At 39.1% G+C, this 23,939-nt stretch overlaps 1 protein-coding gene and 1 long non-coding RNA gene across 2 annotated transcripts; one reads left to right on the forward strand and one right to left on the reverse strand.

The window, feature by feature from the left end:
• The first annotated feature begins 5,404 nt into the window (after positions 1-5,404).
• On the forward strand, positions 5,405-14,626 carry LOC116722516 (protein Fer3). Its single transcript, XM_032566662.1, has 2 exons — positions 5,405-6,508; positions 10,912-14,626. The coding sequence occupies exons 1-2, from the start codon at positions 5,923-5,925 to the stop codon at positions 10,947-10,949; spliced, it is 624 nt and encodes a 207-aa protein (XP_032422553.1). The 5' UTR covers positions 5,405-5,922; the 3' UTR covers positions 10,950-14,626.
• Positions 14,627-17,316: 2,690 nt separating this feature from the next.
• Positions 17,317-23,861, reverse strand: LOC116722602 (uncharacterized). The gene is made up of 3 exons (XR_004339794.1): positions 22,279-23,861; positions 22,077-22,167; positions 17,317-20,829 (listed from the first exon to the last, which is right to left on the reverse strand). It is a non-coding gene; the product is annotated as an uncharacterized LOC116722602 (long non-coding RNA).
• Positions 23,862-23,939: the final 78 nt, after the last annotated feature.

Here is a 23,939-nt window from a genome sequence, read left to right on the forward strand (position 1 = left end):
GTTTAAAAGGTTGGATTTGAACTGCTCTTAAACCATCCCAGAGATTCCCACCAAATTATCATTCCTGTAAGTTAGATGGTGTGATTGACTGTGTCAAAGGATTCTAAATTTTTTAATCTTCAATTTTTTGAAGACTAAATAAATACATTTCACAAAAAGAGATTGACATTCATCAAAAAATTTTTGTTGTTCAAGAAACTAAACTGATTAGTCACAAATTTCCAAAGGTTTTTTTTATGCATAAGAGGAGTTAGTCTTGTCAGTTTGTTTCATAAGAAATGATTTATCTGTGATCTGCTTCACCTGCCATTAAAATAACATGTGACTGAGTCCTTCACACATTCTTTGTGTCCGTGTTTTTGGCTCTGAATGTTTAAATCTGTTTTTCAGGATTGAAATGAGTTTCACTGTCCTCGAGTCGAAGAAATGTGCTGAAATCATTTGGATCTACAATGTATCCGTGACAGCTATCCGCTGCCAAATAGTTAAAAGTCGTGTTGTTATGCTCTATAGGCGTTGCCACTAAATACCGCTGATTACACATTCCCTTGTTTTCACCCATTTTCAGTTTTGTGGTCTTTTTCTTAGATGCTTCTCAATTAATGTACGGTTTGGGATTGTTGTGCAGTAAAAAGTAGTCTTATGATTAAATTTTCCTCACACGCATATCAGATGAAGTCATGTTATCTAAGTAACACCTGTTGTCATGCAGTGTAAACACACCCAGTCTTTTAAAAGGGTTTTTTTTTTTTATCAATTTGAGCGCTGAGATTCAGCTCGAGTCTCCTAAAAGTCCAAGGAGAGGGGTGGTGTTCCCAGAGGGGTGTTTGCTTAAGCCTCATTTTATAGCCATGATGCTTATTCCAGACACGATCTGAGGCTGAAACACAGAGAAGTGGCACAAAACTAGCAAACCACTTCCTTACTTCAGGATTTAGATGACTTTTTACTGTTTTTACTAGATAACCTTTTTTTTTTCTATACTTAGATGCACCAAACATGGTTTGGGTGTTGTTTTCCTCACACAAACCGTGCCGTGTTGGTTTAACCTTAGAATGTCGCCCTGAGATCCAAAAACTCCTTTCATGCAAGAGAGATTTGTATGCAATCGGTGGAGGTATTTCCTGCATTATTTTCATTTTGCTCTCTGTTATGCCCTTTGATGCCGGGGCACATACTGTTCATTGCATTAAAGCTGATTGCAGCTTACCTTTAAAGGTAAAAAAGCCTGGAGCAATCTGGATGGTGATCTGTGGTCAAGGCTAACTTCTGCTCTGAGCTATCACTTCAATGTGCCGTGACATTCTAATGGCTCGGTCCCAGGCCGGATCAAAGAGCTGTTTGTGGTCAGGGATGGAGATTACACTTGGCCGCTGTGCCATTCCCTCATAGCAGCCAGAACAGATCCCAGAGGTTTTCAAATCCCAGATGTTTATCGGCCGTGTACCCAAACAAACAAGATGAACATCACCGAACACAGTCATGCAAACGTAATCTTTCTTTGTGTTATGCATGGTTCAAATTGTGTCTGTTGCCTGCATTTGTGCTCCTAGACTTAAATCAGTCTCCAGAGATTAAACGAGGACAAGAACTAGAGGACAAGTGTAGCTTATGGTCTTGATTCTCAAACTGTGGTACAAGTATCACTAGTACTACTTGGTGTTTCCACGGTGACACCCAGAGGAAATTTTTTATATGAATTATTTACAATTAGTGATGTCAGTTCTTTAAAACAAATTAATCAGATGAATTACTCTGTAGTGATGTGATTAATCAGAATTAATCTGTTCTTAACTTTGTAAGCTTGAAATGTGTTTAAGAAAATCTTTTATCGTCTCAAATCAAACATGTCTGAAGACTGTCAGTTTTCCAAGTTCTCATATTCAGGAAGGTTTAAAATAAGTGACTTTGTTTCAAATGTTAATTTAGAAATGTTTATGGTAGCTAAACTGGCTCTTTGGTGGAAGGGTAATTAATTGTTGCAATATGTACAAGTTTTTGTACATAATAAGATGATTGGGATAACTCTCAGGAGAACTTTTTAAAGTGAAATTTGTTTGACTCTCCTCGCTTATCGTTTCACTCTTGATTGCTTGACAGCCCTCTGCAGGAGAGAGACTTGTAGGTCAAAATAAATAATGCGATTAATCTGCATTATGTAATACTGTGTTAACATGTTTAACTTTTTAGATTAATCGCTCGTTAACCCGTTAACGTGTTAATGTTGACAGCCCTACTTACAATATAAATATGAAGCAAAATAACTTTTATACAGAGTTAACAAGCCCAACCCCAACAAGGATAAGTGGTTAAAGCACATTGCCATTTGCTTTAAATTAATCCAGCTCTATAGGAAAGTAAACTGGTTAATATTTCACAAACTCCCAGTAGAAATCAAATTATTTGAGAGTAAACCAAAAAATGCCATTAACTACTACTGATGCTTAGTGCCATTGACCTCTGACTTCAGAGTTTGGATCTGGGAATAACATTAAAATCAAGTTACCATGTGTTATTTGGAAAACCAGATTTGAGATTATTGTACTCAGTGATCAGTGTCTTGTTTTGTTAAAAGTACAATACAGTATAATTACCTGTATGTAAAAAGTAAAGTGGTTTTAGATGCAGGTAAAGCCACTGTATGTCTTGTCTTCATTAAAGGCGTCCAAAGAACCATGTCCTCATACAGAAGTTGTACTTTGTAAGTTTGGGCTATTTTTTACTGCACACTCAGAAACTAACAGCTACATGACTCCACATTTAGCTCATTGCCACGTCAGAAGCTATTGTTTTAATGTGTCTTATTTGAAAAACTTTGCAGTTTTTTGTAGTGAGGTGGCACCGAACGGTTTAAAGTTACTGTACAAAAGACTGTTAATTATTTGTTTTCAGCACTCTAGTTTAGGTTTTCTTCGTCAAAGTATTTTAGGTGCAGTATTTTATTTCAGCCACTGGGTGGCTTCATGTTCATATTTGTTACAGCTTGTTTATGGATCTGAGTAGAGTGTTGCGGTTCTCAAGGCTGACTTCGTTTATAACCTCTTTCTATTGTGTGCGTCCATTGAATGTAAGTAATACTGTTGGTGATTTAGTTCGGTTTCGTAAATGTCTAAGAGCTGTATTTGTGCTTTGTCCCGTTGAATATTATGGTCGTTTGCTGTATTTTACTTGTATGGCTAAAGTTAGCCGTTTAGCATTAAGCTATTAAGCTCGGTTAATTAGTTGCAGCTGTTATTTGTGTTACCATGTGCAATTGAAATGCGTTATTTCTCTTGTATGTTTATCGTGTGACACTATTATTTGCAGGGTTTATTATTACTATGTATGTATAATTATTATTTACATTCTCATAGTCAGACATTAACACATTTATTCATTGTGGAAATTAGGTTTATTTGTGAAAGGGTTTACAGACAAATTCTCATAATTTGTATTTGTTTATCTTTATAGGAAACCACACACGCCACACACATCCGTGCCCTTATATGTATAGCTGAACCTCCAGAGCTAATTAAAACCAAGTAAAGCTCAATTCTGGACTTGGACATTCTCTTCTTTCACTAACTCACCTGAACATATATATCAGCTGTTCTAACCCGACACCCTGGAGTGATTGTTTATCCACAACTGAACCAGCTTCAGTCTTCATTACAGTTACTTTCAGTAATACAAGAAAGTCATTATATAGGCAAGAAGGTTAAGGGGAAAAAATGAGCAAAAAAAAAGAATAAGAGTAGATGACAAATGAGATGCGCAGAAGTACTGCTGCAGAGCGTTTTGGCCCTGACTCTACAGTCCAGCAACACAAATCATCTGTAGGAAGTGACACAATCTGTCACTGATTAACAAATCATAATATTGCAAAGAACATGAAAGAACAGGTGTGTGGGTCAATTCCGACTATGTCTGTTTGATTTGCGGATTCATTAACATCCTTGTTTTCCACACTGTAATTCCCAGGTGGGGAACAGCTTCAAACCACAGGCCTAATTGGGAGCATGTGTTTTTGCACAGCGTCCAAGGCATGCTGGACTTTTCCAGGCTCAATTTAACTTCTGGAAAGGATCTCACAAATCCAGTATAGGATGTATTTCAATAAATCAATGTAAAACATTTTAAATTACCATAAGCACTGGACAAGTTTCTTTGCTGATGGTTCTAAGGACATTTATCCACCCTCCCTTTTGTTTCAACCTTTAAGAGTCCCTTCACTCTTTTCAAACTGTCCAGACCACTTGAGTGCCTGTATAAAGAATAAGGTGGGTCTGGATCTGACAGGCGCGTCTCTTGAGCCGGCAGCAGACCAAACTGTGGCCGTCAGCTGGGCGAGATCTGCTCCTGGCAGGCGGCACAACGTCCAAGGATGGCCTTCCAGGAGACAACTGTCTTACTAATTAGAAAGCCAAGACACTGATTAGGTTCAATTATGGTACAACCTTTAAGTATAATAAAGATAATAATTAGACTTAATTATGATCTAATGAAGTTACAGTTCATATCCTCAATAGGCTACATTATCTGCATCATCAGAAATACAATAAGTCATAGAGATTTTCTCAGCTTGTTTCAAGTATTCGTGGATTTTAATAATTTACAGGCAGTTGGCAGACAGTCTGGTATTCACAATGTTCCCCTGTGAATACCAGGGAAACACTGTAACTAGGCATTTATGACCTAATTTTCCTTTTGGAATCTACTGAAGAGGTTCAGAGACATCTGATCAAGGTATGGTAATGCTCACAAAAGCAATCGGTGAAAACTGATGCTGCTTCTTTTAAGCCTAATTGTCAACTTATAACTTGATTAAAACTAACTACTCCTGCCATAACAACATAAAACCTGCAAAAAGGTAAAATAAGTCATCCACTTGTTTTTTGTTGTTTTTTATGATTACCAAACAGTCCTCTTTACCAATTTTTCCAAAAATAAATTTCAGACATGATTCACCTGTTTCATTGTGGATCATTTGGAGCAGATCATCTGCAGCCTCCCTTTGCATCAAAGCGCCTCATGCTGTCTGTGTTTACTGCAACAAGCCGAATCCCTTCAAATTAGCATCCTGAAGGACTTTCTGAAATCAAAACCATGTGTTTGCAAACATTTATCTTTGTTGAATTAGACTCTATCCCTGCTCTGTCCTCCAACCAACCCCAAAGAACGACCTCGTTTATGTGATGAAGCTGCAGCATAATTACAGTGTGCATCTCCTCGGTCGTTTGCCACTTAGTTAGTCATATCATTTGCAAATTAGGGATGTATTAATGTGGCCTTTACCCAAAATACATTGGGTGAGTTGACTTAATTTTGTTTGAATATTCTACACTTTGTAGGTCTTTTTGAAAGCTATAATCTCAGCATGTAAAATCCATTGGAAGGGCACCGTGAAAGCATTAAATATGCCAAATTTACTTCAAATTCTTTTTCTCTGTGAAACTAAGAAAGGTCTTTCATGTGTTTCTGTCAGTGGTTGTTGTCAGCTGAGCTTCAATAGATGAAACAATCCCATTCAGGAGCTACTGGGTGTGCGTGGCCTGCTGCGCCACAACAATCAGATCTTCCACTGCTGCATATCCTGAATGTTTTTGTGTCAGGGACTACATGAGAGCACGCTTATAATTAGACATGTGTTTTCTGAGCTTTGAGTTATTCAGAGATCTGTTCATCTCTTTGTTTTTTGTTGTTGAAGCAATGAACAATCAAAGACGAGGGGTGAGGAGTCCTGAAGAGCTTCTTTTCAGCCTTTAGAATTTGGCCACAGCGACCCACAGAGAACCGAGAAGGCGCTGAAGTATTTAATCGAGATGTTCCCAGGAAGCTGACACACACCAACGATCCACTCAGGAAGATTTTAGACTCTCTGCTGTCTCTTTGCCTTTACCTCTTTACATTATCAGATCTTATTGGGGTATAAAGGGATAAAACATGGAGGATATTGGACTCCTTTTAGACTTTGATCAGGAAGGCTCCACTGACTTTGCATGTTGGGGACAGATGGACCAAAACTTCCACTTTCAGACCCAGCTGGATTCCTTCCTGATGGACTGCCAGGCAGCCAGCGGTCAGCTCTCCCCCTGGTCTTCTTTTGGCTGTCAGTCTGTGTTTTCAGACACACAGCTGACATTCACCGACTTGGATGTACAGTCACCGGGACTTGGCGCTTGCGCTGAAAGCGACGGATGCTCTGCCGATGAACCTCTGGAGGCAGCCAAGCGCCGGACACGGAGCCTGGTGGTCCACCAGCCGTACAAGGTCCAACGGCACGCCGCCAACATCCGGGAGAGGAAGAGGATGCTGAGCATCAACTCTGCCTTTGAGGAGCTGCGCTGCCATGTCCCAACATTTCCCTATGAGAAGCGACTGTCTAAGATAGACACTCTGAGGCTGGCCATAGCCTACATCGCCCTGCTGAGGGAGATCCTCACGTCGGGGTCTGACCCCAAATCCTATGTTGATGAGTGCATGAAAAGCGGCTACAAGAATCAAACCAATGCAATCTGGAATACAAGCGGTGAGCTCACTTAGATAAGCCAAAATACTTCCCTTTCAGAAACTGCAGCTTAAATATGTAATAATTATTATCTAATATTACTGAAATAAACCTCTGATTAAATATATTTATCAAACATTTAGATTTTCATATTCACATATGTAAAGATCTTTTTGAAGTTGAAGGAAAATTAAGCAGATGATTTTAATCAAGAACTAGTTGTTGTGTTGTTTCTTTCAAGGTTTTGAACAAAGGTTTTAATAAACACACTGCTAGGGTGCTTCAAGTTGAATAATTGCACAATGGCTGTCAATATGTGTAAGAGAGTGCATTTATACTTGATGCAATTAAATCTGTCATTGGAAGAGAAAAAAAACAGCTAAAGATTTGGCTTCCAGCCAAATGGGGAAAGTCAAATCAGAATATAATCTAAAACTCTCATCTTGAAACAACATATCTGGAAACTATTCACAGCACTTAATTTCCACATTTTGTTATGCTACAAACTTAATCTGAAAATAGATTGTAACATGTTTCCATCAAAATAACACACATAACGTCAGAGATCTGAAAAAATTTGGTTTTCTTTCTTTTCTTCCTTTGCCATGACTCAAAACTGAGTGCAGATCTATTATGTATTTGCAGCTCATCCTTTAGATCTTTCTCCAAACTGATTGGAGTCCAATTGTTCTAAATTCAGAAGATTTGACGTGATTTGGAAAGAAACACATCTTTAGTGACTTCATTTCAGACTTCTGAGACCAGATTGCACAAATCTGAAGGACAGCATTGAACACTCTGGTCTTCATCATTTGGAAGAAGCACAATGTTGGAATTGGACTCTCCCTTGATCTGGTTCCCTGAACAAATGGAGTAACTGGTCCACATGCAGACTGTCAAAAACAAGCCACACCACCTCTTTTGAAACCCTCATGATGGAAGTTGGTTCCTCAGATACATTTTATACTATTTTGATATATCGCCCTCCTGGCCCTGCTGGGACTTTTCTTCAGGATTTCGCTGACTTTTTATCTTCTATAATTAGATTGGGAAAGGTCTTGATTGTGGGTGATTTTAATTTGCAGATTGATGATGTTACTTCTATCCCAGCAAGAGATCTTATATCACTGACAGAGGCGCTCAACTTTACACAGTATGTGTCAGGTCCCACACACAACAAGGGTCACACGTTAGACCTGGTTTTTGCACTGGGCTTGCAAATTACCAATGTGTGTGTGGAGGATGTGCTTCTCAGTGACCATTACTGTGTTTTCTTTGACTTGATGGTGCCATCTGAACCTCGGCCTGTATTTACTAAGGCAAAGAGGAGAATCATCACAGAGGCGACAGCCATGCTTTTCTGCGATAAGTTTGATCCTTCTCTTCTTAATAATCTCACTGAAACTGACTGTTTTGTGAATTGTTTTAATAGCCAATGTGCTGATATCTTGGATCAAGTAGCGCCAGTTAAGGCTAGGAAGGCACCACAGGAAAGTTTCTGTCCTTGGATAAATGATGAAATTATGTCTCTGAGGAGAACATGCCGCCAGACTGAACGTTTATGGAAGTCTACTAAATTGGAGGTCCATAGGCTGCATTTAAAGGACTTAATATTGTTCATAAATAAGAGGATTGAGGAGGCCAGGGCAAGTTATTTTAATTGTCTGATTGCCTCAAATAAAAGAAATCCTAAAGTGCTCTTCGACACTATCAGCTCTCTTGTGTCACCTGTTGCTGTAAATCCTCGTAACTCTACAATTAGTTGTGATGAGTTCCTGGATTTCTTTATTGATAAGGTCAAAGTAATAAAGGACAGCTTGCCTCCTTGCCATGGTTCCCAGCATTTGGAACCTCCCACTCAGAGCTGGGCCTCATTTGAGCCTGTCACTGTGGAAGACATCTCAACCATCATGAAAAAAATGAAACCGTCCTCTGGTACTTTAGATGTTCTTCCTTTTAAACTGTTTGTGAGGGTTTTTGACTCCATTGGGCCCTATATTGCTAAAATGTTTAACATGTGTTTGCTTAGTGGTGTGTTTCCTTGTCTTTTCAAACATGCCATTGTGGAGCCACAGTTAAAGAAAACGGGACTGGACTCTTCCGAACTCAAGAATTTCCTGCCAATATCCAAGACCCCTTTCTTGGCCAAAGTCCTGGAAAAGGTAGTCTGCACCCAACTTAGATCATTTTTGCAGGTAAATGACATTTATGACACTTTTCAATCTGGGTATCGTGAGTTTCACTCCACTGAAACAGCCCTGTTGAAGGTGTTTAGTGATATTACGATGGCAGCTGACACCGGTAAATGTTCTGTGCTGGTTTTGTTGGATCTGTCATCGGAGTTTGATACAGTGGACCATGGCATCCTGATAAACAGTCTCCAACATTTGGTTGGAATGTCGGGTTGCGTTTTGAAATGGTTCACCTCTTACCTGGTTGGCAGAACTTTTAGTGTGTCAGTGGGAAATGCAGTGTCTGATTCTGCAGAGCTTTTGTGGGGTGTGCCGCAGGGATCGGTCTTGGGACCTGTTCTGTTCCTGCTGTACCTACTTCCTCTGAGCAGGGTCATCCAGAAGTTCAGTGATGTGTCCTATCATCTGTACACCGATGATCTGCAACTGTACTGCTCTTTCAAGCCAAGTGAGCCACATAAACTTTGCACTCTCACTAGTTGTTTGGCCGAAGTGACAAAATGGCTCACTGAAAACAGCCTATTATTGAACTCCAACAAGACCAAGACCTTGATTGTTGCTCCTGACAGTGCTGTGCCTGGAATTAAGCAGCACCTCTGAAACTTGAGCTGCACAGTTAAAAGCAACCTGCGCAACCTGGGTGTTTTCATGGATGGAGCGATGTCTATAGAGCGGCACATAAATCAGCTTGTTAGGAACTGCTTTTTCCAAATTCGGAACATTTCTAAACTTCGTAAGATGGTGACTTATGGTGAGCTTGAGATGATTGTTCATGCTTTTGTCTCATCGAGATTGGATTATTGTAACAGTCTGTTCACATGTCTTAACAAGAGGGAGTTTGCGCGTCTGCAGGTTGTACAAAACTCTGCTGCACGCCTGCTCACTCGCACTCACAGGAGGGAACATATTACACCCATCCTCAAAAGTTTGCACTGGCTGCCTGTATCTTACAGGATGCACTACAAAATCCTGGTACTGACTTTTAGAGCTCTTCATGGACAGGCGCCAGACTATATTAAGAACCTCATCCAGCCTTATGTTTCAACTAGGAGCCTCAGGTCGTCCAATCTGAACTTGCTGATGGTTCCTCGGACCCTTTTTAAGACTCGAGGAGACAGATCTTTTAAAGCTGTGGCGCCTCGCCTCTGGAATGAGCTACCTTGTACCATTCGATCTCTGGATTGTATAGACACTTTTAGGAAACAACTTAAGACCCACTTTTTTAAACTTGCTTTTTAGCTTAATACTGTGTTTTATTGTTTTGTATGTTGCTTTTAATTTATTTTATTTTTTACACTTTGTGCAGCACTTTGTGACCCTGGTCTGTGAAAAGCGCTATAGAAATAAAGTTTACTTACTTACTTACTTATCTCTGAAGAACTGATTTGGTCAGAGATATGATCAGGAACCCGGTCATCACTGAGGAAAAAATCCAGTGTTCCCATGTGAAAGGAGAAACAACTCAATGGTCAACCACTGACAATGCAGTCTTAAGCCATTAGGCTTTTAGTGTAGAGTGCCACTCAAATTATTCAGAATAGCACCTTAGAGAAACAATATCATCTGGGCTGACGAAACAAACCTGGTTCAGTGAATTAAAAGGTTAAATCTAAATTTGACTGTCTACCAAGGTTGTCCAAAGCTGAGATTGAGAGAATATGTAGAGAAGAATGGTAAATAGATGTGCCAAGATTGCAGAGAGAGTTCTAACTGACTTGAGGCTGTAAAAATTATTTCTTTATATTAATTTGCAAAAATGTCAAAAAAAAACCTTTTTTCACTTTCCTACTAAAGGGTATTGTGTTTAGTAAGGCAGTTATTTCAATCCATTTTGGAGTAAGTCTGTAACAACAAATCATGGAAGAATGAAGCGCTGTGAATATTTTCTGAGTGCTCTTTCATTAGTCTGACAGGTTTTGGACGGATCATGGTGAATCCCATGAGGCTAATGCAGCCTTGAGCAGCTTTTTCTGCGTTCTGTTTGCACTTTATTCCCAGGTGTGGTTCCCAGAGGCATTCGGCCTTAAATGAGCCTCGGTTTCCTTGTATTCTTACTAGCTTCTTTGTCTTAATTAACTAATTCTTTGGGAATGGACTCTGAAAGCTCTCGTAGCTTTTCATGCGTTAGTGCTCCCATTTTCGTAAAGCCCACACTGAAGACTTGTTAAACAGTCATTAAAATGTATTAACACTCATGCCTTAGCGCCGGTTTTGTCCTTTTGTGCCCCCCAGATCTGACAGCCCGTCTCTCTTGGATAAAGTGGGATTAGCTGGGAAACACGATGGTATCCTGAGTCTGTCGGCTGCAGCTATGTGTCAAAGACGGACAGACCTGCTGGCGTGGTGCAGCCTGCTGACATCTGCGGACTTCTCACCAGGTCACACACCTCCGCCTTTATCAGCCTTCCTCGCCACTTTGTTCCAAGTAGCTTTTAATATTCTAATTTACTGTTAACTGGTAATTGAGAGGCATTGTTTCAGAAATTGGGGTAATAAGGAGTCCTGGCACAGAGTAGCTTTCCCAAACGGATGCCATTTGTCACGGAGAGGCAAAGCTGGCATCAAACTCAAAGGACTCAAACTTCTGCACACTGAGCTGAAGGGCTTTCTGGACTCATTTTCATCAAGCTGCAGTTGGTGTGTTAAAAACAGCCTTCGTCTTGTAAATAAAAGATCGAAGTAGACGGTCAGGTGCTGCTTCCAAACAGCAGAAACAGTGGCTGGAAACTGAATGACTCAAATAGCTGCTAATTGTGTTTTATTTAAGCTTTTCATTGGTATTTAGAAATAAAGTAGATTATGAAATTGCCTTCCATGAAAAGATGTAGGCTACATGTCCTCACCTCCTCAAAATAATGGCCTCAGTCATTTTTTTTTTTGCCAGAAGTGATTTAGGCCAAAAGAAAAAGTCACTTTTGGCAAAAAATGACTTATGCCATTATTTTAGGAAGGTGATTCAATATTAAGAACATTTTTAACCATGAAATGTGACTATTTTTTCTTGGAGATGTGTTTTCTGCTTCTGTTTTAAGATTTTAAGCTCTTTGAGGAGTTGGGCTAAACTGCTAACAATGGTTTAAACATCTTTCAAAACCATCAAACTATGTTTGCAATTTGTGCTGATTGGAAAAAAGTCAAGTGACAAAAATGGTGCCTTACCATTTTACAATGCATTTTCACAATTTTTTATTTTATTTTCAACTCTTTCTTTGCTTGAGATTTAATGTAAGTGTATTATTTCAAAGAAAGTTGTTTTTAAAAGGAACTCTGAGGACAGTGGAAGTTATCTTCAAAAGGATTATAAATAATTATTTTTCCATTATCACAGATGGTTAGAATTTGCCAGATTTACTAACCTATCCCTAATCCAAAACTGATAACAGGAGACCAAAAAGACAATCAGCTAGTCCAAAGATATAAACACTGAAACTAAATCTCAAGTGTTCCTTTTAAAAATATTTCATAATCCCTTGATCTGTTTCTTTTTATATATTTTACTGCATTTCTCAAATTCTGAAGAACACAAAAAACTTTTATTGTTGCAGTGTTTCCTAATCCTCACAGGGGGATCTCAACCCATCAGAATACCATTCGTATGAGATATGAATTAGTCATCTGAGCGGAAATTCTGGAGGCCAGAAGGAGTAGGATCTTTCCAGTCTGTGGCTTACATTAGGGTCTGTATTTTATTTATTTATTTTCTCTCTTTTTTTTTTTTTTGCACTGAGGTGGTTTATTGATTTAACTTCCGACCGACCTGCTCTGACAAACGCCAAGAGGCTGTTCTCTCGGCTGGCAGGTGTGTTTATCGTGTCAGAGGACCTCTGCGGTCTCTGGCGTTGCACTTGTAAATATAATCAGTGCATTGCATCCTGTGAGGGAGTGGGCTAAATTTAAATCTAAAACAGTTCTGTGTAAAGGTCACGCAGCAGTCAGAACAAAGATTAATTGATTTTGATCATTTTGAAACTGTTCAGATAAAACTGTGCAGCTACAGTTAGTGGTATACCTAAAGATGTCTTAAAAAAGACATTTTATTACAGTAGTGTGTTGAGTGTGAGGCTGAGCAGTGAGCAAATTTAGGAGAGTTACTATTTCCATGTAGTCAGTTTCTGACCTATGTAGATTATGAGAATGGTATTTACTCGTCTTTCCTATTTAAGTCGTCAGTCTCAGATCATATCTATATTAGAGGCGTAGCGATACCTAAAACACACAAGATGAGATATTGAGTTTACGAGAGTATTAGATTCAAGGAAACTTCACATATCAAATGTATACTTCCAAAAGCCCTGTATTCTGCATTTTTATTGGCTTGAGACAGCCGATAGTGGTGCTTTCTACCACTTTCAGCAACAATTTCTTGTGCTTACTTATTGTTCATGTCTCATCTTTCACTCTTGCTATTTGTAGTTCTTACTGGGAACCCAAAATGCTGCCAAACAGTTGATTTAAGAGTTGTTGGGGCATCTTCTATTACAATGAAGTCAAGACAATTGCAACTAGCTTGTGCTCATGAGATGGCAGTCAACTCAACAACAAATATTGTGATGCTTCAATATCGCGAAATCTTGCACGACAACATGTTTCTACACCTCGGGGAAATAGGAAGCTCTGAACAACTAATACATTTCCAAATTACTTTTATCAAGTGAAAACATTAAATAAACACAATAATGCCAAAAGTATTTGCTCATCCATTCAAATTGATCAATTCTCTAACCTATGTTATTAGTGTATAATATTCAGCTTGCAGGCTGGTTCTACAAACATTTGGAAAAGCGTGGGTCTCTCCCAGTTTGGCAGTGACTTCCAGTGTTGTAACATGATGGAAGACAACTTGTGCAATATGTCCAGTGATTATGTTAATCTCTACTTGCTATTCCCCAGTTAAACATCACTGGCATTGTTACAAAGTGGAAATGATTGGGTGTGACAGAAACTCAGCACATTACTAAGCAGGTTCAGCCAATGAGGCACATTCACACTTTCAAACTTCATGCAGCCTTCAGATTTACTCAAGAACAAGTCCAGTTCCATCCTGCAACTTTTGGATGAACTAAATCAAATATTTGACCCGATTCAAATAATTGGTTTGTATTTCCAGTTTTTGGCAGAGCTGAATGACATGCTGATGAGGGAATTCAGAGTAGAAATGCATCTAGAACTTGCAGGACAGCAGCTATCAACTACTGGATTTGGACTCCCATGTTATGCAGCTTCATGGAATGGATTTCCGTACTGGGAGAGAAGACTCAAAGCTTTATATGAAGTGGGAAAGCACTGTAGCGCTGGGATGTGTTTTAGGGATGATACTGAAGTTTATATTGTGAAGGAAAATTGGGAAATACTTTCAACAAAACAAAACAGCTTTTAATACAAATGTTGCAGTTGCATTTATTGTTTTGGAATTGTTGGTGCAATTTCTTAAAGCGGATAATTCCCTCATCAGTATATCTCAGTGTTGAATTTTTTTCAAACTATTTCAGTGATGAGATTATTTTACCGCATTATTTCTATATTTTTATTTTTATGACCAGAGGTGCCATTAAATTTGGAAGGGCACTGGATTGGCTTATATTTTTATATAACAGGAAATCTAGTACATGCGGTTTCTCTTTCTCTTTTCTGTGCTTCTCAGTGGCTCTCCTGCCCCAAAATAACACAAATTTCAATGCTGTTTATATATAATAAAGGGAATAAGAAAGACTGTTTTATGGTCAAATTTTATAGGGTAAGTCCACAGAGTTTTCACAGCAGAATGACATCATTAATACAAAAAAGAGGGCTGGGCGGCCTGGGTGTGTAACTTTTTAAAAACAATATTACCAGATGCGTAATCCCCTAAAAATACATGGTGTGCACAGCTTCCCAGCTTTTCATGAGCAGCATTAACTCAATCTGTCCTTCAGGGCTTCACTGAAGCATTTTCCTAAAAATAAAAAAATAAAAAAGAACATTTGACATGGGATCTTTAAGCTCATTAATCGGTTGCAGGGTAATTTATCTCCAAATGCCATCAGAAAATTAAATAAGTGAGAAGAGAAAATTGTAATTTTTCACAAAGTTGCATGATAATTCTGCACACCAAATAGTTGCCCAGCAATTGTGACTGGCCACAGCAAAAGCAGGAAGAAGTCTACCTTAAGCCAACCAACGACATCAAATAGGTGGAAATCAAAAAATAAATGAATGAGATGTGACCATCTGAATGTAGGAACTCTACATTCCAAAATTCAGAAATAAGCAGATTTCAAAGTTTCTTCACAAACCTGCTTCTTTTCTCAGAAATGGATGTTTTTTCTTCCTTTTCTCTGTTTGTTGTCTGCCAATTTGTTCCTACATTTGCTGTGGCAAGTCGCAATTTTCTCCTAAGAAAGCCAAAAACAAATTTCTTAAAATGAAACCTCAGATCTGAGGCTTATTAATGTTTTGGATTGATAGAGAGAACTGTTCAACAGCAGAATAAATCCACAAAATACAACTGACCTAATATTTATACACCCAGGATGTATCAAGAACGTCATTCAGGCATTTTGCATAAAACTGTTACCTACTGAGACAGGTTGGCTGAAAATGTGCAGTTCCACAGATATCAATGTAGAGAGAAAAGATTTTCTGGACTGCAATTTTCACCCTGAGACCAGTCAGTCTGGCTGCTGGGCTTCAAAAAATGAACTTTTATCAGTTTTTCTTTACCTAGTTGACAGAATGTTTGATCTGCCTCCCACTGACCTGACCAAGTTGCAGAATAATCACATGTTCTTCCTCTGAAACTCTTCCACTCAGCTCTCATCCTCATAGTGATCCAGATCTGCTTTTCTCATCACTGCTCAGATTCAGAGGATCTTTTGCTTTTATCTTCTCAGTGGATCATTTAGATCAGTGTGTGTGTGAGTGTGTCCCAGTAGGCCCAAACTTGAAACAGACTCTTTAATATTTGAAACCTTCTCAGATGTGCATTGGAGCAGTCAGATGCTTCCTCATCTTTATACCTGCAGCCCCCCTACAGAGGTCGGATTAAAGCCGCTGTGGTAGAGTTGAGTCTCTAAAGTCAGATCAATGGTGTCCAGTGGAGAGGTGAGGATGTTACTGGTTACACAGGTGACAGTAAGACACCGACAGCAGACTGTAAACACCCCACTTCTTGTTGACATCCATGAACTGCTCCGACCCAATCAGAGGAACAAACACCACAACTGTTTGCTCAGTCCAAGCCCTGAAAGGCTGGAACCAGTCAGGCCACCTGGCTGAAACATCGCTGTGAACCTGGACTAACCCTCCTGCTAACCTTGGCACCAGGGTCACAAGTGCAGTCCTAATTACGCTGCATTATTTGTGGAAAAGGCCGGTCCATCGGCACCCGAGTGCACGGCTTTGCTCATTTGTTCAGCAAATTTACTCTGACCCCCATCAACACTGACCAACCCCCCTCCCCAACCCGTTTCTCCTGGTGAAGTCCAGATTCTGGAAGTAGCACGTTCATAATGAATATAATTGTGTTATAACCAATGTAATTGCTCAGGTGACACTGTTTTTTGTAACTGTCAAGTCAGTGAAGTGAGCCGAGGAGAAGTTTGACTGAATGGAGTTTTTCAGCTGCTTTTTACCGACCATGAACCTTCAAATTAACACCTGCTCCGTAAACAGTCATGCATTTTTATTCTGTGCAAGTCTAGAGTCATCTCTTTTTGCTTTTTCTCCATAGTAACTCTAGTGGAGCTCCAGAACTTCACAGCTGAGGGGGGGCGGGGGACAATCTTTTAATATTGTTTCAAGAAAATTATAAGAAATCCTGTTTTCAGTTTGCCAGAAAGCAGGTGTGTAACAACAACTATGTGGTAAAACACATAGTTCACTACATTCAACCATCTATTTTTATATCCTCTTGTTCCATCAGGGTCGCCAGGATGCTAGTGTCTGATATGCTGCTATAATTCAGTATACGATCTACCTGTCTGAGAAAGCCTAGAAAATAAGTATTTAAAATCAATCATGTGATTGTAACTAAATGTTTAAACGCCATCATGTTTAGAGTTGCTGTTGAACTATAATAAATGACTAACATTTTGATGTGTAATAGTGGCACTTGACAAAATGTGTTTACATGTTTTCTCAATTCTTGACTGCGTTGTGTCTTCTATGACCTTGTATTTTTGTGTTTTCATGATGAAAACTTTGAACTGACTTGTTGCTGAAATGTGCTATACAAATAAATGTGATTGATCAATTCATTTAACCTTTGCAAAGTACTGTAAATAACACATTTGTACTAAAAAGTTGGATTTTTTTGTTCCAAATCACAAACTGGAAGTTCAACTGAAGTCAGAGTTCAACTTTGAACATTAGAAATTCTTTACCCACTTTTACCTCATTTGACAATCAAATGACAAATTTGATTGTTAAAACCATTTGGTAGACTTTCAGATGAACTATGCTGGTGTTTTCAGAACCATATGTGGCCGGTGACATGGACTCTCACTTGAAGCCCGCACCTGATTTAAAATTTAAGTGATGGAGATGTTGGAGCTCTGGTGGAGTGGGCTCCACCAGAAAAAAAAATTGGTAAATGTGGTTTCATCACAATTGCTGTCATTAATAATATTGCAAATTTACCTTTTCCTAACATCCTGGAAATCCTGGTATATAAGTATACTTGTAGTTCCTTTTACTTATATCAGGGGCAATCGAGAAAACAAAACTGTTCAGTTCCTTTATGAAATCCATGATTTTTGTTTTGGCTGAAACAGACATGTAACTGTAAATCATGGCATCTTGTCTTCATGCACGTCTCCAGAGTGTTAAACCTCAGAGGGCTGCACTTCAAAGCTCGACAGCTATAACTTCACATGGCAGCGGAGCAGACTCAGATATTGAGCTTACAGTTTTTGAGGAATGGGGGGGTTAGCTGTGCCCTGTTTTCCTTCCACCTTCAGATATCAAAGCAAACTCTGACAGTGGGGGTCTCTGGCATCTCAGGCCCCCTTTCCACAGACGAGACAAAGTACTGCGCAACGAACCTGCATTGCATTAAACAAAGTCTAAATGTTTCAAGCTGTTACTCACTCCCTGGTGAAACCTCTATGAAAGGGCCCCTAATGCGATTTCAGAAACACCTTGTCATCGGCCCCAGGGCAGCAGGATGGAGAGGTGTGGGTGAACGCATTAGCAGGTTCTCTGTGTTTCAGGTTGACTCTATGACTGCAGGTATACCTATGGTTTTATAACCTAATGCTTACCTCAAAACTAAGCCCAAGTATTTATTGGGAGTGAGGAATAGTCAGCTTAATTTATATAAAAGTTATTGTGCAATTTGTCACCATGGAGGTATTTTTATTGACGCTGAGTCTTTTAGTCAGCCCGCTTATTCTCATGTTCGGATAAGTAAGTTAGATTTTACTCTTTTTATAAAGTCTGGATCGGTTTTCACTGTTTCTCAAGAGGTTTTCACCAAATAGTTAAATTGTGGTTGAGATTGCTACTTTTGATGTTTTCACCCTACAAATGACAAAATATTGTCATAAAATTTAAACTCCATATCATTCGTCTCTAATGTTGAGTTTTTCTGACTTTGATCTGTTTGTGCACAAACAGATGTTAGCTGTTTCACTGGATTACAAACCTGGGAGGTTATTCGGGGAAGAGTCAATACCAAAAGCACAGCCTTGTGTAATATTCAGTGACAAAACTGTCTTAATGGTTATTTGGCCTCTGATGGCAAGCTTCCATCTCCAATCACACAGCATTATGTCGATTTATTGAAATAAACACAATTATATGATTTTTGTGGAAAAAGGACATATGACTCATTGTAAACCTAAAACAAAAAAATGGTACATCATACAATTTATTATTTTAGCTTTAGTTTTCTTAGTCCAAGTCAGTTTCTTAGTTAGCATCTAGTAAATAATCACCTGATGGATGAATCTCTTGGGTCCTAAGTCATTTGTTCGCCAGATTTGTTTTTGTTAAACATAATTTTCAGCTGGTGGACATCATTTTCATTCCTCCAAATATCCAAATATCCGAAAATGAGTAGAAAAAGTAAATAAAATCCAAAACCAAATGTCAGAAAACTTGAAGAACGGGATTTTGCACAACAGAAATTGGCTTGTTGAAAGCAAACCATGTAGAAATTTACCATTTTTGCGCAGAACAGTGTTATGCAGTAATTCAAGACTAAATGTGGATTCCTGTTGTGTGTGACGTGGAGTCACATGAGTCACAGTTTCACAATTTACTGGAAGTGAGCTGTGCAATAAACCAGACAAACTATGCAGTTTTTCCCTTTGGTTTTTTTAAATATTGGCATCAAGTCATTCCTTTCAAATTGGAACATTTTAGTGAACAGACAAATTAAACAGCATGTTATCTTTTCATTAACAATAGGGTGTAACACTTGAATATGACAAACTTTCTGCCACTAATTAAAGTTGCTCAAACGAGCTCTAACTCACAGATAATGTATGGAAAGATAAGGTCAGTTGTGTTCTTCAGAGGTGATTACTGTCCTATAAATGTTTTAAAATTTCAAGGAGCTTTAAAGTGGCCGTGCTGCTGTGTGTGTGTGTAATAGATTATTACTCATAGAATAGAAACCAGCTGTGCTTCAGTTTACAGATCATCTTCAGTTCATCTTGAACACCAGGTGCAGGCGCAGTCACTCAATTTTCAGAAGAATTCACTGAATTATTTTTAATTATGTTCAAGCTGAACAACACACTTAAGCTTTATTTATTAATATTTTATGTAGTAGAATAACTAAACTAAGTGGTATTTGAAAGGAAAATGATAGTGTCTTTCTTTCAGAATGACTCGAGTTCAATCAGTCTCACTGAACGGAGAGCATCGTAGAGTGGCTTTTTGGATTTCTGCCTGGACTTTGACTGGGCCATTCTAACTCTAATTCTAAACCATTTCATTGCAGTTCTGGCTGTTTTTTATGGTTGTTTTTCTGCTGGAAGCTGAACACCAGTCTTAGGGAGGCCATTTATGGATCATTTTTATCATGATAACATTTTTTGATTTGTTGTTGTCTTGATAAATCCCAATTAGTGATGTTATAAAAACTGCCGGAATTATCAGAAATAATGTTTTTACTATTTTCTCCACATCAATAATGACAATTAAAAGTAAATGGGATCCTGAAGAAGCAAATTTCATATGGGAATGTTTTTCAAAATCAATATTTGTGTTTGTGGTGCTATTAACGCTGTTCACAGTCATGTAAGTAATTTTACCTACAGAAATTAAGTAATAACTAATTTATTATCAATTTTACTGTTATAACAATAGTACCACAAAATACTGTGATAAAATCCTAATTCCATATCTCTTTTGTAGCATCTCCAATGTTTTTGATCAGGATTTGCATCTATTTAGATCCCTCCTTATTCCTACCAACAGTTTTATGAAATTCACAACTAATACTGAAAGACTTTCCCACCAGAGTTGTGACTCTCTGCCCCATCAAATCAGACCCAGGTTAACTCTTTTTACTGATCATGTGATTTATGAAGGGTTTTATTTAGAGCTCTTAGATTAAATGGGAATAAATACAAATGCACTTGACTCTTTTCAGATTTTGCTTTTCATTCGAACCATGTGTGTATTGTTTTATTTTACAGCTACCGATTATTTTGTATTGGTCTACCACATCAAATCAAATCCCATGAAAATATTTTGAAGCTCAACATAGTTGTGACAAAATGTGAAAAAGCTTAAATATGAATCACTGGGAGACTAATATAAGACATGTTGATGTAGGTGATGAGAAAGTGATGGTGAACTCTGTGCCTGAGTTTGTGGCAGATGCAAAAATACAAGCAGACATGTGCTTTGGCTCTCCTCGTTAAAATTATCCGGGGTGAGCCGCATTCTGGTGGAGGTGGTGGAAGTCAAAGGTGACTGGTCCTGGCATCCTCACGGACAGTAAAGCTCCTCCAACAAATCACACGTTAGTGTCAGATCAAAGCATCTTATAAATCATCACAGCTCCACACGTTTGGCCGGGTTGTACTCGTTCTGGTCCCGTTCCCTCGTTCCGTGCCAAACCTGGTTCTTGTCTCTCATCACCTCTCCATCTCACTAGTCATCTCCATGTCTTGTCTTCGGGAGGCCGATGGCAGTGCGTGTAGCCAGGATGTGGTTCTGTGACAACACAGAGGATGTAGAATCACAGAGGCTGCGCCCTCGAACCCATGTGGAGTCCATTTCGGAGGTGTCAGACAAGACAGAAGCACGTCACCCTGCTCCGCTGAGTTACAGCCGAGGCTCATCTTTGATCTGCAAAGAAAGGCCATCCCTCTCTTTCTTCTGTCTCACCTCATTCTTCTGTGAATATTCTTCTTTTTATCTCCCACCATTCCTCTCAGAGGGGGTGTTCTGTAGACTGAGATTCACTCCAAACTCCAAAGAACATCATGTGAGATAAACATGAATCACTTCCCAGCATCCACAGGGGATTGAAGAAGATCTACTGTCACAAATGAACAGCTCACAGACTTTACTGAGGTTATCATGAAGACAAAGTTTGGGTCTCTATTTTATAAAATGCATTATTATGAATAGATGAGAAACAGTCAAAGAATCATTAATACTCAAGAATATAATGAACAGGAAACTGCCTGACTATCAGTGTCGATCTCCATGAAGCAAGAACACTGTAAGACATTTGAGTCACATTTAGATGTATTAAACTAACTTCTACTCTGCAAGTCAAAGAAATCTCGCAAGTTTTAGATTCTGAATTTAAATGTGCGAGTTTGTGAAAGACAAAATTACAGTAGTAAGTTGAGTTTTTATTAATTTTGTCTTACCTCCAAGGGTTGAGTAAAAAAGGGTTTTAAGTTATCCCTTTAAAAACTGAAAGAAGACAAAGAGTGGAACTATTTCCCAGGTTTTTAAAATCTGATGCTAAATTCTTGTTCACATCAAATGAAAAAGGAAGTTGCACTTGCACTCATTATCTTGTTCAGAGGTTTTCCTTCCAGTAACTGCACTTTGGTTTTCCTTCTTGGTGCAGTGCCACCACTGGTGAGGACGGAAACAGGTTTTAGTAAAGGGATTGGTTCGTTTGGCACAGTGCAGTGTGAAAGTGAACCGCAACAGCAGCAGTTGAAAATGTAACAAATGTTGCAACTTTGGTTCCCAATCACACCGAGTCTACCGGACGATCAGGTGTGAAAACACCCTTGGTGTATGTAAGTTCCTGAATTTAAAGGAAGGAATAAAAATTCTCCCAAAAACCAAGTGTCTCGCTCTCATTACTCTGGCTTTTAGCAAACAGGTGTAATGCTAATAATCCCCACTGTCCGAAATGAATAGCTGGCTGCTAGATACAGTGATTGCTGGCAGACCCACCCCCTTGTCATCGGTGTGTGCGTTTGTCAGCTTACCTCACAGATGCTGCACAGGATCACTCTGCTTTCTACAAAGTCAGGACCTTCTCCCCCAAGCACGGAGGCCTCCTGCAGCTGAGCGGTGGAGCTGAAGATCAGAGGTCACAATCAGAGAAAGTGTGTCTGCGTGTGTGCGTGTGATTCTGAGAGTTCACATTCCTTCTTTCATGCTGCAAGTGTGCATAAACTTGAGCCTTACTTTCCTCCTGGCACATGTGAAGCATTACAGTCTCCACCACCGGGCTGTATCCTGCAGATCGCCGCAGTCTGGATCACGGCTCCGGCGCTGCGTGAAAAACTCTGTGACAGTAAGTGGAGCCTGAAACACAAAGCAGACCAGGCTTTTCCAGCATAAACAAGAGTGCGTTTCATGGGTTCAAACTGTGCTGCACAACAAGCAGGAGGTGATGGGTTCCACCTCATTTGCAGCGGCCGAGCAGTTTCTCCTGGATGGGTAAAACAAGCAACGCTGATAATAAAATCTGATCTTTTTCACATATTTTTCCTAGAGTGTCAGTTTTGTTAATTTACTTCCTAACACAAGACAGTTCAAAACAATTCTGACTACTAATTAATTTATTTGCAGGTAATAACCTTTCTTTAAGGAGAAAACAATGAAGTTCAACTCATACATTACTTTTTCTTAGAAATACTTGTTGATTAGAGATGAGATGAACTCCTGTTTATGGTTGTGATGGTAGGAAAGAGGAAAAACAACAGAAAATTAACTTCTTCTTAGGTTTAGGTAACCAGTTGTTTTCTTGTAACTGTGCCATAACTCACCAAGATCAGAAATCATCTTACTTGAATATCATGTTCTCTTGTATTTCCCATTTTGAAGAGTTACTTAAAGAAACATGCCTCCCTCGGAAAAGAAGAAGTTTTGAATGAGTTATTAAAAGGTCTTTGTTCAACATTTAATAAAATAACAAAATGCCTTAGCTGAATGTTGAACAGGAGCGGTTAGTGATTTTATTTTATCAAAGCACTTCATTCTTAATGTGGGATATTTTTTTATTTTTCAACGAATGAATTCAAATCAAACGTATTTGTCTAGACATTTCCGTGGGACCAGGAGGAGATATATTTATTAAGTTTTTTCACCTTCATGCCACTGAGCAAGTTAGGGTTCAAATCAAAACAGGTGCAGTCAGCTGATGTGATAAAACCTGGAAAACACGTGCTGAGATTCTTCAGATGTTTTAATGCAAGCCACATGCGCGCTGCGTTTTTCTGCGTGGATAGACGACGCAGGACGCGGGTGAAGGGAGAGTCTGGAAGCGTGGCGCGCACACTGGAGAGAGCGGGCTGCTTGGTGAAAAAAATCCTCCATCCTGTTTCCCTTTATCGCTTTAGGATCTGTGAAAGCCCACACAAGCGATTTGACTTGAATTTTAAGCTGGGTGCTTTTCCCCAGAACCCGCGCGTAAATCGCTCTCCAAGGTGCGCACCCTCCGACTAAAACACATCGTTACCAGCCAGTGGTATTCATGGAGGATTTTTTAATAAAATCTTATAAAGAAACTAGGTGCAATAAAATAAAATTAAGGATTCATATTTGATATATTTTTCAAAAAATATCACTTTAGATAGCCGAATAATTTAATGCATCGCTTTTTAATCTATTTTGGTTTATTGTGGGATTTGAAAAGAACAAGAAAATATCAGTTCTGTTTTATTGCTGAGGACAAACTAATTAAATAAGAGCAGGAGGGTCTTTAGCTTGTGACAGTGAATAATCTCCAGATACATAAAACCACCGCAGCCTCCTGCTCATCGGAGAGAGGCGCACCCAGGACTCACCCTCCGCCTCCGCCCACCAAACCCCTCCCCTTCCACCCTCAAAACTATTTAGCATCT

The sequence above is a fragment of the Xiphophorus hellerii genome, chromosome 7, assembly GCF_003331165.1.
Source record: "Xiphophorus hellerii strain 12219 chromosome 7, Xiphophorus_hellerii-4.1, whole genome shotgun sequence".
In the NCBI taxonomy this organism is placed as follows: domain Eukaryota; kingdom Metazoa; phylum Chordata; class Actinopteri; order Cyprinodontiformes; family Poeciliidae; genus Xiphophorus; species Xiphophorus hellerii.